The 18,453-nt window shown below is 31.5% G+C and overlaps 1 protein-coding gene across 40 annotated transcripts in view; it reads left to right on the forward strand.

Annotated features, from left to right (window-relative positions):
- The window catches only part of agbl1 (AGBL carboxypeptidase 1), a 395,384-nt gene that overhangs the window by 256,770 nt on the left and 120,161 nt on the right, over window positions 1–18,453 (forward strand). For 6 of the 40 annotated variants that reach the window (XM_087311880.1, XM_087311883.1, XM_087311884.1 and 3 more), the window contains 2 exons: window positions 8,456–8,564; window positions 10,129–10,808. The exons of 28 other annotated variants lie outside the window; for them this stretch is intronic. In XM_087311880.1, coding sequence (XP_087168006.1) covers window positions 8,456–8,564; window positions 10,129–10,215 — 196 coding nt within the window. In that variant the 3' untranslated portion in view covers window positions 10,216–10,808. Of the gene's footprint in view, window positions 1–1,399; window positions 1,716–8,455; window positions 8,565–10,128; window positions 10,809–18,453 lie in introns of those variants that run through there. 6 more of the 40 variants (XM_087311887.1, XM_087311886.1, XM_087311879.1 and 3 more) reach the window with 2 other exon arrangements.

The raw sequence follows: 18,453 nt of genomic DNA on the forward strand, positions 1-18,453 counted from the left end.
TTCAAGTATGTATACAGTTGTTTTTTTGTTTTTTTTATATATATATTTTCCAAATAATATTTAACAGAGCAAGAAAAATTTTCACAGTATGTCTGATAATATTGTTTCTTCTGGAAAAAGTCTGATTTGTTTTATTTTGGCTAGAATTAAAGCAGTTTTTAATGTTTTTTAACAAACATTTTAAGGTCAAAATTATTAGCCCCTTTAAGCTATATATATATATATATATATATATATATATATATATATATATATATATATATATATATATATATATATATATATATATATATATTTTTTTTTTTTTTTTTTTTTTTTGATAGTCTACAGAACAAACCATCGCTATACAATAACTTTGCTAATTACCCTGACCTGCCCAGTTAACATAAATAATTAAACTTTCAGCTTTTACACTTATTTAACAGTAAATTAACTGTAAACATGATGGAATGTCTATTTTTTGTAGTTTTTAGATTAATATTATAATTTTAAAATGGAATAATTTTGGCATTTATTACATTATTTTTGTTTATTTTTGAGAAGATAAATTTTTACTTTTCATATTTTATTAGACAAACAATTCTCCTGACATGCAATATTTTTAAGTATTATAATAATATTTTTCCCTTTTATTTCAGATTCCTTGTAATTATTTTTTTTTCTGTTAACTTTATAACTATCTTTATAACTTTAACTTTAACTTCAGTTAAACTTAGTTATTAGATTAATTTTAAAATAATTTTTTTTCAAGATTAATTTTAGTATGATGGTATTTTTTGCTATTCATTTCAGATTTCAGACTAGTGATCCTCGTTTTTAATAAAAAAAAATTCTATTAACTTATTTTTTGGGAGAAAAAAAAGAAGAAAACAACATTTCTTATTCCATTTACATTTTTGACATCAGCTAAATGTTGATTCTGTTCCAGATTTAGTTTGCTATTTAATGATAGATGCATGAAATAATTTTCAACTCACTTAAATGCTTTCACCAATGACTTTGTGACAGGTCACATTTCAGTCAAATCATGCCTTTTCAGTCAAAATAGAAAATCCTCCTTTCATAGCTTAAGGTTGCACCTGACCTCTCTCCATGATACCAATAGAGCAGGTCCAGATTCAGCACTAGAATATTCATGCTAGCCCTGGGCGTCTAAAAGCAGGCTATTTCTCCTTGCCTGAAAGTTCAGTCCACATCTTGTCCAACACATCCACGCACATTAAAACATAACCCCATTTTGCCCTCAGAATCGAGTGCTGAAATGAAAAAAAAAAAAAAAGACAAATGCCAGCGTGTTTTAATCTACCACATCTCCCCTGCTGTTCTCTGCTAGATAGCATTTACATGTGTAAAAGCAATAGAGAGGTCAACTGTGTGCTTATCAACGCTCCATTCACAGGCTGCGGATGATCGATTCTCCTCGCGACCTGTTTTCTTCAGCGAGGAAGCCAGGTCCACGCTTATCTCCAGTGGTGTGTGCTACGCTATTGATCAGACATGCTAACTGTATTAGAAAAGCTTTAGAGAATGGAGGTGTGGGGCTGTGGGTGGAGAAGACACTTTTCCGGACTGGAGAGGATTCATTCCTTTCATGACCTCAGGATGAGGGTTCAAACATGATCTTGTGATGGCGCAAGCTCTGTGTTTGGAGAAAAAGTGATCCGGCTGGGTTTTGTGTGTTATGGAATTGATTTGTGTTATAATTGATTCATGATAAATACAAAAAAATATAAATAAAAATACAAATAAATAAATAAATAAATACTGTTAACATATTCGTACTAAAAACCAAACTAAATTATTAATATAAAAGTATTTTAACTTTGCATATATTGTCCATGCAGTAAAACACACTTAGCAATTTTATTTTTCCTTTTATTTTATTGAGATTAAAATGTTTCAAACTATAATAATCAAACTGTTTTTGTCACAGCACATAAGTAAGCCATACAGTTTATGGAGCTGGGTATAAAATAAAGAAAATTTTTTTTGAAAATGTCATTATTTTTAACTAAAATTAGCAGAACATTAATTATTATTATTTATTATTATTATTATTATTATTATTATTATTATTATTCATTTAAATAAATGATTCATAATCTCAGCATTTTTTTTCAGTCATTTGAAATCATTTACTGTATTTATAATAATTTATTTGAACTTTGCACCAAAATAAAAAATATATAATAATAATAATAATAATAATAATAATAATAATAATAATAATAATCATCATCATAAAAACAACAACAGCAACAAAAATAATAATCATGATGATAAACATTTTAATAATAATAATAATAATGATAATGATAATGATAATGATAGTAACAACAACAACAACAATAGTAATAATAATAATAATAATAATAATAATAATAATAATAATAATAACAATAATAATAAATAATAATGATAATGATAACAATAAACATTTTAAAATAATAATAATGATAATAACAACAACAATGATAAACAAATAAAATAATAATAATAATAAACATTTAATATTAAAAACAACAACAACCACAATGATGATGATGATAAAAATAATAATATGAAATAATAATAATAATAATAATAATAATAATAATAATGATAATAAAAATAAAAACAACAACAACAATAATAATAATAAAAGACAAAAATATATTAAAATGACAAACTTTATTTAATGAAAACAAAAAATAAACAAAACTAATATCATTCTATTACTTAAAAAAACTATAGTAGTATCTAAATGCAACAAGACATTAATTTAGATGAACTATTTAAGTGCTATACTGTACATCCCATACTGCAACCCCACAAACCTATTGAACCCATTAAGTGTTTGTTTTCCCATCAGCCCCTGCAAATTACTGTGAAAAATGTAGATTTCTTGCCAAAAACGCAAACTCACCTTTAGGGTATCACTTCCTGCACGGTGGGGGCTTTTATTAACAGGTACAGGGCAGCGTGGTTGCTTAGTGACTGGACTGAGGAATTGTGGGAAAGCGTTCAATGCCTAAAGCGCAGATCTCACATCCTCAATAACACACACACTCAGGCTGTCGAGATTGAAAGTGCAGTCGGAAAAGCTGCATTTAGATAAATAACTTTGTAGCCGTATTCAATTTGTTATTGTTAGAGTGTTCAAAACCTGAAAGTTTGGCGGTAGAATTGGCAAATACACCCGCAGATAGTCAGTCGGACAATAAGAAAGCTCACCTTTAAGTTTGGACGTCCTCTAAATATGGGCACTTTCGTCAGATTCATTTATATGGTAATGCAGCGTTGCGTAGATATAAATACAGCAGTGTTGCGAGCCCTTTGAAATGGAAATGACAATGTGCGAAAAGGTCACATTTGGCTCCATCAAATTTGTTGCAGGCTTCAGACATTTTGAAGGGAAATGTCTTTAATGTAGGTCAAGGGGTCCGGTGTTTTGTGAAAACCCTCTGTCTGTTGTGAATCACATTTTGGCATGGAGGAGAAAAGTGTTTATGAAGATGTGAAAGTGGCATTTATTGAGAGATGCTATTAGCACAAGCTGTTTTATGCTGTTTGAGAGTATTATGATTATTTTAAACTCATATTTGAGGCTTACTGACTGTAAAGTGAATAGAGTGTTTGTTTGTTATTCAAATTAGCATTATATAAGAGCTGCTGATTACCCCAGGGAGGCATTTTTCTCCGTCTAGATTCATAATATATTTATTTTAAACTTCTCAGTGAATGTATAAGAAAAGGCTCTCTACAGTATTGTATGTTGTTTGTAGCATGTGCTGTTACATTCAGGGATCTTTGTGATTATCTTACTATATATTGTACCCTGCTGAAAAAACAGCATATGCTGGTTAGGCATGTTTTGATGCTGGTCTTGCTGGTTTCAGTGTTGGTCTTGCTGGTTTCAATGCTGGTTTTGCTGGTCTCGATGCTGGTCTTGCTGGTCTCGATGCTGGTCGTGCTGGTTTCAATGCTTGCCAAAATAAAACAAATAGAAAAAAAACCCAAAAACATATATATTCAAGTCCTGATCGGGAGGTTACATCCGATTCCAGTCTAACTGAAACTGATCACGTGATTGGATATGGACATCCCATTATGTATATACATAAATACATACAGTTGTAGTCGGAAATATCAGCCCCCCTTTGAAATTCTTTTCTTTTTAAAATATTTTTTAAATTATGTTTAAAAGAGCAAGGAAATTTTCACAGTATGTCTGACAATATTTTTTCTTCTGGAGAAAGTCTTTTTTGTTTTATTTCGGCTAGAATAAAAGCAGATTAAAATTTTTAAAAAACATTTTAAGGACAAACTTATTAGCCCCTTTGCTCTATATATTTTTTTTCGATAGTCCACAGAACAAACCATCATTACACAATAACTTGCCTAATTACCCTAACTTGGCTAGTTGACATAATTAACCTAGTTAAGCCTTTAAATGTCACTTTAAGCTGTAAAGAAGTGTCTTCAAAAATATCTAGTCAAATATTATTTACTGTCATCATGGCAAAGACAAAAAAAAAATCAGTTATTAGAAATGAGTATTATAACTATTATGTTTAGAAATGTGTTGAAAAAAAAAATATATATATATGAACAGCAACAGGTGCGGCATGACATCACTTTGTTGCAGAAAATGCTTTCAGTTAAATATCGGCAAAGTAAACCACTGAAGCAACTTGAAGCAGAAAGTGAGAGTATGTCTGCGTCTGGAGGTATTATAAAGTTTATGACGACAACACTGCCATAGCAAACTGTGAGATATGTAAACTTGGGATTGCCTGCCGGTTATTTTAGGTTGAGGTGCTATTTGTTTTTATATTACAAGATTTTTATATTTACAGTCGCACTAAAGTCCAAAAGAGAAGAATTGATGTACTTTATTACTTGATTGTTTAAGTTACCACACAGAAGTGCTCTGTTTGTTAACAGAGTGGTTGAATGTTAAAATAAGGTAAATAAAAGTAATATGGTAGGAACATCCTGGATTTGTTTCTTCGCTCTTTTTTATATATATATATTTTTTATTATAGAAGTATCAGATCAGGTTTCATTTCATTCATTCATTTTCTTTTCGGCTTAGTTCTTTCATCAATATGGGGTCACCACAGTGGAATTAACCGCCAATTTATCCAGCATATTTTTTTTACGCAGCGGATGCACTTCCAGCCGCAACCCATCACTGGGAAACATCCATTAACATTCATTTGCACTCATGCTCTATGGACAATTTAGCCTACCCAATTCACCTATACCACGTCTTTGAACTTGTGGGGGAAACCGGAGCACCTTGAGGAAACCAGCACAAACGCGAAGAGAACATGCAAACTCTACACAGAAATGCCAACTGACCCAGCTGAGGCTCGAACCAGGGACCTTTTGGCTGTGAGGCGACAGCACTACCTTCTGCACCACCATATCACCCGACATTTCTAATTTTAACCATCAAGACCAGTACATTTTAATGGTTTCTATTTTGTTTTGGGATAAAATGCCAATAGAGACAAACAAGAGCAATACATTTTCCTTTAAAAGTAATACAGTTTTCAGTGTTACCAATAAAACTGTGTACTGTGGTATTTCTATTGTTTTTTCTTTTTGTCAACAGGCTTGTTTTACAACATTCATTTTAAGCTTCTCAACTGAACACAATAAACCCCTGAGAAGCTCACAGCTCTACACGTTTCTCAAGCTTTCCAATAAAACAGTGTGAAGTTTAGCTCTCTTGATGCGGTTCATGTAGCATGTAGCGTTAGCATTCCCAGAGAGCTGTGTGAATCTGTTGTTGAAACTGAAAAAAAAAGACGACCCGTTCAGCAATCTTTTGTTGACTGCCGTGATCGGGAGACGTGAACGGATGTGACTTGTGACAAACAGCAGTTTGGCGTCTGTTGTTATCTTGCCGAGCGACACACGTTTGGGGGTGAGATTACAGAGCTCACTTTCTGCTCCAGCTTAGCATGGGACAAGGCAGCAGAGGTGTGAACAGACTCGGTCGGGCTGAGGTTATGTTTTCATCTCTGAGTGTGCTCATCACAGAGGCTGTTGTCAAAAGCATCTCTCTGTAATGTCAGAAAGAATTGGGTTTCCCACATTGCGAAGTCCCATACGAGTTGCACATCAGCTGCACATGGCCTGCGGCGTCGAGTCCCTGTGTTTCTGATCATAGGAAAAACACTGAGTGGTAAACATTAATTTAGACATTCATTTATCTAGTTTTAGACAGTGGGTGTTGGATTTTAGACTAGCAGATAGTCTTTGTCTGTCAGTCTAGTCAGACTTTTTGGACAGATATGGATGTTTTGAAAGCTGATGCCATTATTTGTTGATATATTTTTGTTCACTACTGTAGACAGATATGCGCTTACCGGACACTTTATTAGGTACACCTGTCCAACTGCTGGTTAACACAAAATGGTTAACACATACACAAAAATGATCAGATATGCTCATGCGGTGCGTTTACTCAGAAAATATATTCGTTTTTAAAATTTGTTTTGGTTGTTTTTATTTTAAGATGTTATTTAGAGTTTTAGGGGTATTTTATATTGTATTATTTTATCAAAACAATTAGTATTTTAATTTTAAAAATATTTTAATTTATTATTATTGTTTAATGTTATTTATTATTATTATTATTATTATTATTATTATTATTATTATTATTATTTCTGTTATTATTCATTCAATTTCTTGTCAGCTTAGTTCCTTTATTAATCAGGGGTTGCCACAGCGGAATGAACCGTCAACTTATCCAGCACATTTTTACGCAGCGGATGCCTTTCCAGCCACAACTCATCTCTGGGAAACTTCCACACACACATTCACACACACACTCATACACTACGGACAATTTTAGCTTACCAAATTCACCTGTACCGCATGTCTTTGGACTGTAGTGGAAACCGGAGGAAACCAACACAAACGCAGGGAGAACATGCAAACTCCACACAGAAACGCCTACTGAGCTGAGGATCGAACCAGCGACCCAGCAACCTTCTTGCTATGAGGCGACAATACTATCTACTGCACCACTGCGTCGCCTTGTATTATTATTATTAATTACAAATATATTACACATTCTATAAAGTACCGTAAACCACAAATGTATCCAGAATCTGTACTGTTTGATTAAAGTCAAGCTAAACTAAAATCTCAGAATCAACCTTTTTTTTTCTCCAGCCCTACTACAAATCACCAATAAAACCTCAAATCCTTCATTCCCAGGCCAAACAGCAAACATTTTATTTCTATCTTAATTTCCCTCCAGCCAAATATTTCGCATTGACTGGAGAGGACAGCTGTATCTGATTCACTGATTATTGGACATATTTGACAACTCTTCCACACCTATTCCCCGGGCCAAGCGTCAGCTTGGCACATTGCAACCATTTAGGGCATTTCGCATGAATCACGGGCCCCGACGGCTGGCACAGTTGAGCGGTCATCTGCCAGTGCGTTTTCTCTTACTGCGGCGAATCACCAGATGAGGTTTTCTTAAAAGCCGCCAATGCTTGTGTGGGCTTAAAACCCAGATATGGCCTTGGATAAGAACTCGATGGGCTTGTTTGCTCGACTAAAGACACTGTAAAGCAAACCAACACTCGAGCAGTAAATCATGCTTTGTTAGTTCAGATGCAAAGATGGAGTTTAATTATGCCTGAAATTGAAATTGTTTGACCGCTGTGACTGGTTGGAGACTCAAAGGCTGCAATTGTGTAATTTCAGTTTTGGTGGGACAAGGGGGGACTTTAAAGGGTTTTTATTGGCCTTTTTATTGTTCTATTTTTAGTCGGCTTCAAATTTGGGAGTGTGTCTAATGCTAATCTAATGTGAAGCAAACACATATAAAGGACATATTTGGAAATATTTCACTCTTGTTTGAGCACTGTTTGTTTGAGAAATTAGTTGTTTGTGAGTTATGTTAATGATACAGAGTCATGATTAGTCGATTTTGAGGGACCTGACCAACCCAGGCTCATTCTATAAATGTAGCTCTATATACATTTCTGGAGACTGCAAAATTTGTCCCAGGAGATACGTTTTTTTTTTTTTTTTTTGTAGTTTTTGTTTTTGCGAATCCACCAAAGGCCGCTGTGTACACTTTTTGAGTTCTCAAATTTCTCTCGCAAGTGCCATTCGCGCCTGCTGTTCTTGCGTAAACCCACCAAAGGCCACTGTTGACTGACTGTTTCACCGACTAAATGACTCACTGACAGACCGATCGACTGACCCACCCTCCTCCTTCCCTAAACCCAACCAATTGTATTGACTGACCCGCCCACACACGTCCCTAAACCCAACCAACAATTTCAAAAAGAAATCCTGAAAAAAAAGCCTTCGCCTGGTTTTTACCACATTTTTAGATTTTACCACATTCTCACTCTGTTATTTACTTGTTTATTTTATTTTTTGGATTCTGTTTTTGTCGTACTTGCTTTCTGGAACCGTTCTTCACCAGACTCGAGCCTCGTCATCGTGGTCAACTCCTCTCTGCGTCTCAAGTCTGCTGGAGTACATGGCGAAACACTGGACAAACTGGTTACAGCGGGAAAGCCGTCCATATGGAGGTAAGCGATCAACTGGTAAGTGCGAAAAGAAGCGGCATCATACCGCCCCATATCGTTCGTTTCAAAAAATAAATGCAGCCATGTGTACCTCTGGCTATGTATTTCGCTATCTCCAGAACGTATGTAGGGCTACGTTTTCAGAATGAGCCTATGTTGGACCTGATAGTATTAAAGACATTTTCTTTTTGTAATTCAGGCTAGCACTTGTTTATGTTTTGTTTTTTGCTTTGCTTTATTTGTATTTATTTGTTTTCATTATTTCTTACATTATTTTTTTGTTTGTATCTATTAGTATTTATTTTATTATTATTATTATTATTATTTATATTTTGTTTTGTTGTATACAGTATATATTCTTTATATTTGTGTTTGTTTTGTTTTGTTGTTTTGCTTTATTTGAATTTCATTGTTTTCATAATTTCTTATATTCTTATATCTTATGTGTTTTTATATTTAATTTTATTCGTTTTTATTTATATCTATTATTTTTATGTTGCTATTTTAATATATGTTTTTTATTATGTTTGCTTTTGTTTTATGTTATTTTGTTGTTTTACTTTGATTTAGTAGTTTAATCTTTTATGTATTGCCTATATCTTTTATGTATTCCTTTTTTATTTATTTATTCCTTTTATGATTTGCTTTATTTGTATTGATTGTTTTCATAAATTCTCTTATTTCTTATATTTGTGTTTTTAGATTTTAATTTAATTAGTTTATATATATATATATATATATATATATATATATATATATATATATATATATATATATATATATATATATAGTCCTTATATTTTGTCTATTTTTTTTTTTTGCTTATTTTCATTTTTTTATGTTGTTTTTCTTTGTTGATTTAGTTTTATTCATTTTTCATTTGTTTTGGTTATTTTCGTATTTTCTTTTGTTTCTTATATTTGCAATTTTACATTTTTGTTTTGTTTTATTTTTCTATAGTTGTTTTACTTTTATTTTATTTATGTTATTCATTTTTTGTGTGCCTTGATTTTTATTCTAACTAAACCTCATATTACATCAAATAATGTTTCATTAATTGATTTGACATTCATTTTTCACAAGTGCTTCTCTTTCCCTTGCACAAAATGTAATAATTGACCAAGCAAGTCAATTTCAGCTGTGCCTTAGTTCATATGTTTTTTTTTAAATAAAATAAATATAAATATACAAATAAAAATAAATATACAAGATATAGTCAGAGTAATTGAGGCACAAGCTGTAAAGACTCCACCCGCTTATAGAAAGGGGGTGGTGTGCAGCAGCTCATTTGCATTTAAAGAGACGCACTAAACAGTGTATTTTCTTCCTCATAAAAGTGGGCATCTACAGAAAACTCCACAACAAAATTCCACTAAACCCTCAAGCTCTATTAAGTCTGGTGCAACATGTCGTCCATTAACGAGTGTTTATTTATAAATGTACTCTGTGACCGTGAGTCGTATTAGTGCTGATTCACTTCTGCAAGTTTTTTGACGCTCAAAAACTTACCGCTGACAGCTTTCAGGTAATAAAATAACCCAGCTAGGATATTCTTTACTTCTGTCAGGGACATGGAGTTCAGTGCTGTCATGCCAATGGAAATGATTCAGCTATTTGGCTTCAGCGTGGTCAAATACATGCTCTTGAGGCGTGAAGTACCCTTGCCCCACCGCAGACAGAACATTTGATGAAGTCTGACCTGTGCTGACGCAGATTTTGGGTTTATTCTCAAGGTAGAGTCTGTCTGGACAAACACAACACCTGCTGTACTGGAGGAACTGGACGTAATAGTGTGCCTTTCTTGCTTTTTGTGAGCACAATGTGGCTTTCATTTTTCTCCACATGCTTTTTGTTTTGTGTGTTTTTAATCTTGTAACAGAGTTTAAAGAATGAGATTTATTAGTATAAAATGTTTAGCATTGCAAAAGTGAATTCATTTTAACCGGGAATCATCACAGCATTTCAGATAAGTGCGAGTCATTTGACTTTTTTATTTGTTTTTCAGCTTTATTTTGAATGTATTTTTTTTTCTTTTTTAATGTTATCATTTTTTGTTTTGTTTTTATAGTTGAGTTTTAGTTTTAGGCATTTTTGTTTACATTTTATATTTGACATTTTAATATTAGTTAACAGATTTTGTTTTATTTGATTTATACACTGTATATTGTGACCATGCTATTACTCTGTTTATTAACTTGAATGGGGATTTTGGAGTTGAATAGCTGGCCAATAAATCAAATCAAATCACTTTTATTGCCACATCATCAGGAGCACGTGTGCTGTCATGAGTGAAAAGCATAGGTGCTGTCTCCAGATGCAGTGCAATATACAGATACAAATGCAACGACAGTGCAAAATACAGACAGTGCAAAATACAGACATATAAAACAACATACAACAGCATACTCCCAAAAAACAGGACAATGTAAAATTGGCAGTGTTGACAGCGATATGTACAATGAATAGATAAACACAAAATTGTAGGCAGTATTGTTGTAAGTATGAATCAGCTTCATAACATAACATTGCATTACATTACATTACATATATTTTAATAGAGTTTAATAGTTTATAATAGTAATAGGTTTAATAGAAGTTCGATACCTTAGCCGAATGGTGTTTAAAAAAAAACAAACAAAAAAAAAACATAAAATTACTTTTTTTTTGGAGTTCAATGCTTGGACATAAATTAATTAATTAATTAATATATATATATATATATATATATATATATATATATATATATATATATATATATATATATATATATATATATATATATTAGTTTTTCTCATTAATTAATTAATTAATTAATATATATATATATATATATATATATTTATAAAATATTTTTATAATTAATATATTTAAATAACATATATTATAATAACTAATGTTATAGTCTTAATAAAATAAGATAATAATAAGTAAATAATAAATAAGTAAATAAATAAATACACTAATAAATACACTAATAAATAAATAAAAGTATATATATATATATATATATATATATATATATATATATATATATATATATATATATATATATATATATATTATAATAACTCCTTTCAGTCTCAATTAGATAAAATAAATGTACATTAATTAAATATAATTAAATAAATAAATAAATATAATAGAAAATACAAAAAAATAGGTTAAAATATCTAAAATAAAAAATGTAAAATAAAAAATTTAAATATATTATCAATTTGGGGTCGCCACAGTGAAATGAACCGCCAACTTATCCAGCACATGATTTTTGCAGCGGATGCCCTTCCAGCTGCAACCCTTCACTGGGAAACACCCATACACAATCATTTACACACATACACTACGGACAATTTTACCCTATTCAACTGTGCCACATGTGTTTGAACTTGTGGAGGAAACCGGAGCATCCGGAGGAAACCCACGCGAACACGGGAAGAACATGCAAACTCCACACAGAAATGCCAACTGACTCAGCCAAGGCTCGAACCAGTGACCTTCTAGCTGTGATGCAAACGTTCTACCTACTGCGCCACCGCGTCACCCTAATAAAATAATAATAATGAAAAAATCAAATAACACTATATATATATATATATATATATATATATATATATATATATATATATATATATATATATAGTTTTTTTTTTTTTTTTTTTTAATTATATAATTGTGTTACCATAACATACCATAACATAACAAAACATATATATATATACATATATATATATATATATATATATATATATATATATATATATATATATATATATATATATATATATATATATATATATATATATATATATATATATTCTACATAGATAGGTCTCTAACTTGGGACACTCACATAAATTGGATTTTTTAAAAGCTTCACCAAAGACTTTTTTCTATGAAAGTTATGATTCTACGGCATTGACAAGAAATCATGTCCTTATTTTATCAGGCTATTTGAGAATGTCTTCAGGTATGGTCTACGTACATGATATGGCAATCTTTCTGTAAATCTAAAATCACATTTTTTTAATATCATCAGAATTGCTATAAGACTAATAGAATCAAAAACTTTTACTAGTATTCAAACACTTTACGAGCAATGCACTATAAATAAAGCGAAAATTATTTTAAACAATCCATCCCATGTACTCTTCCCTTTTTATTAACTTTAACCTTCTGGTAGAAGATACAGAACAGACTTAGGAACTTTTATCCCAGTGTCAATCAGACTGTTGAACTGTAATATTGTTGTTTTAATTATGTGATTTTGTCATAATTATTTACAATTATCAAATTTACTCTAATTTTATTGTCTTAAAATAATAATAATAATGAAAAAATATTTGTTATAATTTTGTTATTATTAATATAATATATTATAATAACAATTTTTTATAGTCTTAATAAAATAATTAAATGAAATTACAATAAATTAAAAAATAGCATGTATTTGTTCTACTATTATAATAAATATTTATTACCTTTTCAAAACTATATACTTAACATTTTATTTATTTTCCTCCAAATACTCAGATTAGCAAATTGAATGTGAATAGTTGATTAAATAGGTAGCTAACTTGCAAATAAGTCAACCCAATTGTAGCCAATAAGTTCCAGTTTTGCCTTTTTATATTTTATAAAAAAAAAAATTCTTCATATATTTGACTTTGTCTTATGATTTGTGTTCATCTTGTGCTAATACTTTACATTATTATTTTTTTATAGATAAGGGGTAGAGCATGACCCTATCTAAAGAGCCTCCCAATGACCAACATCCCCAAAACAGCCCGAAACTATATCTTTTCCAACAAGATTTCTTTGATGCTCGTCCCTCTGGAAGCAGCATTTGTTTAAACAGTCACTGTAATCTCCAGCGCACGTCCCATCTGTCCTATCAGCCTGTTTTTCGGCGCCTGCAGCCACTCGTTTCCAAACCCTGTTGTTTGTTTATTCCCTTCATTCATATGTTTTCCCTCAGACTATCAGAAATTAAACAAAAAGCATGTCAGGATGGTTTTACACTGCACCAAATCAGTAAAAAAATCAGTCATTGTGTGTCGCACATGAAACCATCACAGGTCTGGATCTGCTTCTGGTCCATGAACAGGAGCCTGGAGATGGTTGAGAGTAAAGCTGAGCTGTATTAAAATGTTTTGATGCATGGAGGCCTTCCAGCAGGCGACAGTGACATATTGTGGAGGCCCCTGTGGGCTTGAGGCAGACAGGTAGAAGACTAATGGAGCCGGGCTTCTGCTGTTCATCATTCTCAAGCTTAGGCTAACAGTGACCACAGCCAGCTTAACCTAAACCCAGCCAAGACCCCCACCATCTTTACATCTACTGCTCTGTTCTGTTCTGTTCTATTCTGTTCTTTCTTTCTTTCTTCCTTTCTTTCTTTTTGTTTGTTTTTTCTTTCATATATTTCATTTGTTAGTTTATTCCTTCCTTCCTTCCTTTTTTCCTTCCTTCCCTTCTTCCTTCCTTCCTTCCTATCTGCTGCTCATTAAGTTCCTTCCCTCTCATCAATCTTTCTTTCTTTTGTTCTTTCTTTCATTCCTATTATTCTTTCTTTGTTTTGTTTGTTCTTTCGTTCTTTCGTTTGTTCCTTCCATCCTTCCAACCTTGCGTTCATTCTTTTTGTTCTTCATTCTAAAAAATCTTTCTTTATTTTTTCTTTCCTATATTTCATTTGTTCGTTCTTTCGTTCGTTTATTCATTTGTTTGTTCGTTCTTTCCTTCCTTCCTATCTGCTACTCATTTTTTTTTGTTCCTTCTCATAAATTTTTCTTTCTTTTTTTCTTGCTTATTTTCTTTCTTTCTTTCTTTTTGTTTATTTGTTTGTTCTTTTCTATATTTCCTTCGTTCGTTCGTTCTTTCCTTTCCTTTCCTTCCTTCCTTTCTTCCTTCCTTCCTTCTTTCCTTCCTTCCTTCCTTCCTATCTGCTGCTCATTTTTTTTGTTCCTTCCTTCTCATCAATCTTTTCTTTCTTTCTTTCTTTCTTTCTTCCTCCCTTTCTTTCTTCCTCCCTTTCTTTCTTCCTTCCTGTATTTCATTCATTCGCTCGTTTGTTCGTTCGTTATTTCCTTCCTTCCTTCTTTCCTTCCTTCCTTCCTGTCATTTGTTCCTTCTTTCCAATAAATGTTCTTTCTTTCTTTCTTTCTTTCTTTCTTTTTTCTTCCTTCCTTTCTGTATTTCATTCATTCGCTCGTTTGTTCATTCGTCAGTTCCTTTCTTCCTTCCTTCCTTCCTTTTTGTCATTTGTTCCTTTTTTCCAATTAAATGTTCTTTCTTTCTTTCTTTGTTTCTTTCTTTTTGTTTATGTGTTTGTTCTTTCCTATATTTCATTTGTTTGTTTGTTCGTTCATTCATTTATTCGTTTGTTCGTTCGTTCCTTCCTTCCTTTTGTTATTTGTTCCTTATTTCCAATTGAATATTCTTTCTTTCTTTCTTTCTTTCTTTCTTTCTTTCTTTCTTTCTTTCATATATTTGTACTTTCCCATATTTCATTCATTAATTTTTTCATTCATTCATTAATTTATTCATTCCTTCCTTCCTTCCTTCCTCCCTTCCTCTATTTCATTTGTTCCTTCGTTCGTTCCTTCGTTCCTTCCTGTATTTGATTCATACTTTTGTTTGTTTGTTTATTCTTTCCTTCCTTCCTTCCTTCCTTCCTTCCTTCCTTCCTGTCGTTTGTTCTTTCTTTCCAATTTATTGTTCTTTCTTTTTTTCTTTCTTTTTTTTCTTTTGTACATTTGTACCTTCCTATATTTCCTTTTCATTTGTTCTGTCCTTCCTTCCTTTCTTCCTTCCCTCCTCCCTGTCCATATTTGTACCAGCATTGGGTTATGAATTTTTTTAAGTCTTGCCACTCATTTTAAAAAATTGTGGTCAGATTTATATATATATATATATATATATGTATATATATATGTATATATATATATATATATATATATATATATATATATATATATATATATATATATATATATATATATATATATATATATATATATATATATTGTCTTAATGAAAGAGATCTTTTAATACAGTTTGTTTTTAGTTAAGTCCCTTAGTGTGTAATGTTGTGTTAGTAGTGCGTTACCTTTGTCCAAGAGAAATATGTGTAAGTTTGTTTAATATGTAAAACTCATTGGGCATAGAAACAGTAGATCCTATTGTCTCTTCAATTGGTGTAATATTTAGTGTGTAAACAAAGTGGAGACCTACACACACACACACACACACACACACACTTGTATATGGGGTTTACGAGGACTCTCCAAAGGTGTAATGTATTTTATACTGTAAAAAAAAAAGCTAACCTTACCTCTATCCCTAATAACCGAACCTCACAGTAAACCTGTTGCAAATTTTGAATGTCAAAATTTAAGAGGACAAAGGACATTACTTTGTAAACCACCTTAATAGAGAACAACTGGGTCACACCCATATCATTATACAATTTGCTAAACAAGTACACACAATTGCACACACACATACACACAAACGGCAAAGAAAAAGCTTTCACTCTGAAACAGTGGTAGAACTAAGTATAAAAGATTTTTTCCTCAGAAACTAAATTTTTTTTTAGTATGTAATCACAATGATGATTTTTAAGTGCCGGGCTGAACATTCATTTATTTTGAAAACATTTGGGAGATGTTCGCATCAATTTTGGTTTAAACTGACCTTTTCATTTTAAGAAAACAGCCGGCTGCACTATTTTCTTTATTTGCACACATTAAGGATTTACCCCTTATTGGGATTTTTCAGATTCTAATATGCCATAAAATTAGTCGACAATCAATTGACTTTCGAAGTGGACCAGTTCAATGGTCCTTTAGATTTTTCACATGTGGAGACTCTTGTCATTTGCTAATCTTTCATGTTGAGCTCTCATGTTTATAATCTGCTGGATGTCAAGCTTAAAGAGAAATAGACGATAAAGAGGAGTAAAATAAAGAGCAAAGAAAAGGTCATAATATAGAACACACAACCGAAAAGGTGTAGGGATTCAATTTTCACTCAGAAATTGGTGTAGCTTTGGGTGTAGAAACAGTAAAGACAATTTCCACTCAGTAATTGGTGTCGAATTTGTTGTAGAAACTATTTGGGCTCAAAAATGAGTGTAGAATTTTGAGATATAACCTGTTTTGATTTAGGAAAGGTTCTAAAAAATTATCAATGTCTGATATTTTCCAAAAAATCCATTTATTTCAGTTTTAGTTTTATTAATCAGAAATCATATGTCTGAACTTTTTATGATCTACCTTACCACAAACATTTATTGTTCTTGCTTTTCTGTTGGTCTGAGCACTCATTGGTATTTTTAAGAGACTTGGCTGCCATAATACTTTGTGAGTCAACAATCAATTGTGTTCTGAGTTGGGGCAGAAGGGTCCTTTAGATTTTTCACATGTGGAGACTCTTGGTAATCTCTCATGTTGAGCTCTCATGTTTATAATTTGCTGGATGTCACCTTAAAAGAGCAATAGTCAATGAAAGGGTATAAAATAGAGGGCGGAGGAAAGGTCATGGTTTAGAACACACAATGGAGAAATACTGTAGATTTCCCCCTATTTCCCCCTTAAATTGGTGTAGATTTTGGTGTAGAAACAGTTTTCTTTTAGTAATTGTTATAGAAAACATTTGCACTTCAAAACTAGTATAGAAATGGTGATGTTGATATTCAGGAATGGGTGTAAAATATGATTTAGAAACAATTTTCAGAAAGTTCTATCCTTTGGTAGAAACCAAAGGATAAAATATGCACTGAGTAGTTTTCACTTGCTAATTGGTGTAAAAGTAGGTGTAGAAATCATTTTCACTCAGAAATGGAATTGCTTTTAGTATAGAATTCACAATAAAAGAGTGTAGACTTTTTTATGTAGTTTATTTTGGTTTCAGTTTTTACTGACAAGAAAGAACCAGCTGCAGTGTTAATGCTCTGTCTTATTGCTATCTGAACACAATCATTTATTGTTTATTTTTCGGTTGGATTTGGTAATTCTTGCTTTTTTAAAGACAAAGACAGAAATTAAGAATTAGGTGCAAAAAATTAAATGTAAAACAATTTACACTCAGGAAGTTTGTATAGAAAGTATTTAGGCTCGGGATTTGATATATAAACTCTTTTCATTGAGAAATATTATAGAACTATTTTTAGAAAGAAAAAAAAGAAAGACAGAATGATCGATCGATGGGAAGGAAGAAACTAAAGAACAAATGCATTCAATATAGGAAGAAAGAAAGGAACGAATGAAATGTAGGAAGGGACAAACAAACTAACAAACAAAAAGCAGAAAGAAAGAAGTAGCGAAAAAAAGAACGATTGATGGGAAGGAAGGAACAAAAGAACAAATTAATGTTTAAAATATAGGAAGGAAGGAAGGAAGGAAGGAAGGAAGGAAGGAAGAAAGGAAGGAAGGAAGGAAGGAAGGAAGGAAGGAAGGAAGAAAGGAAGGAAGGAACAAGGAAGGAAAGAATGAACGAATGAACAAACTACTGAAATATAGGAAAAAACCAACTAACAGAAAGAAAGAAAGAAAGAAAGAAAGAATGAAAGAAAGAAAGAAAGAGAATGATTGTTGAGAAGAAAGGAACAAAAGAACGAATGAATGTATGAAATAAAGGAAGGAAGGAAGGAAGAAAAGAAAAGAAAGAATGAATTAACGAACAGGAATATAGGAAGGAACAAACAAAGAAGAAAAAGAAAGAAAGAAAAAAAATGATCAATTGGAAGGAAGAATAGAAAGAACGAACGACAGAGAGGATAGAAGAAAGGAAGGACGAAGCAAACGAACGAACAAACAAACAAAAGCAAAAAAAAAAAAATATATATATATATATATATATATATATATATATATATATATATATATATATATATATATAT

This window comes from Danio rerio, chromosome 25 (assembly GCF_052040795.2).
Source record: "Danio rerio strain M-AB ecotype USA chromosome 25, GRCz13ab, whole genome shotgun sequence".
Lineage (NCBI taxonomy): Eukaryota > Metazoa > Chordata > Actinopteri > Cypriniformes > Danionidae > Danio > Danio rerio.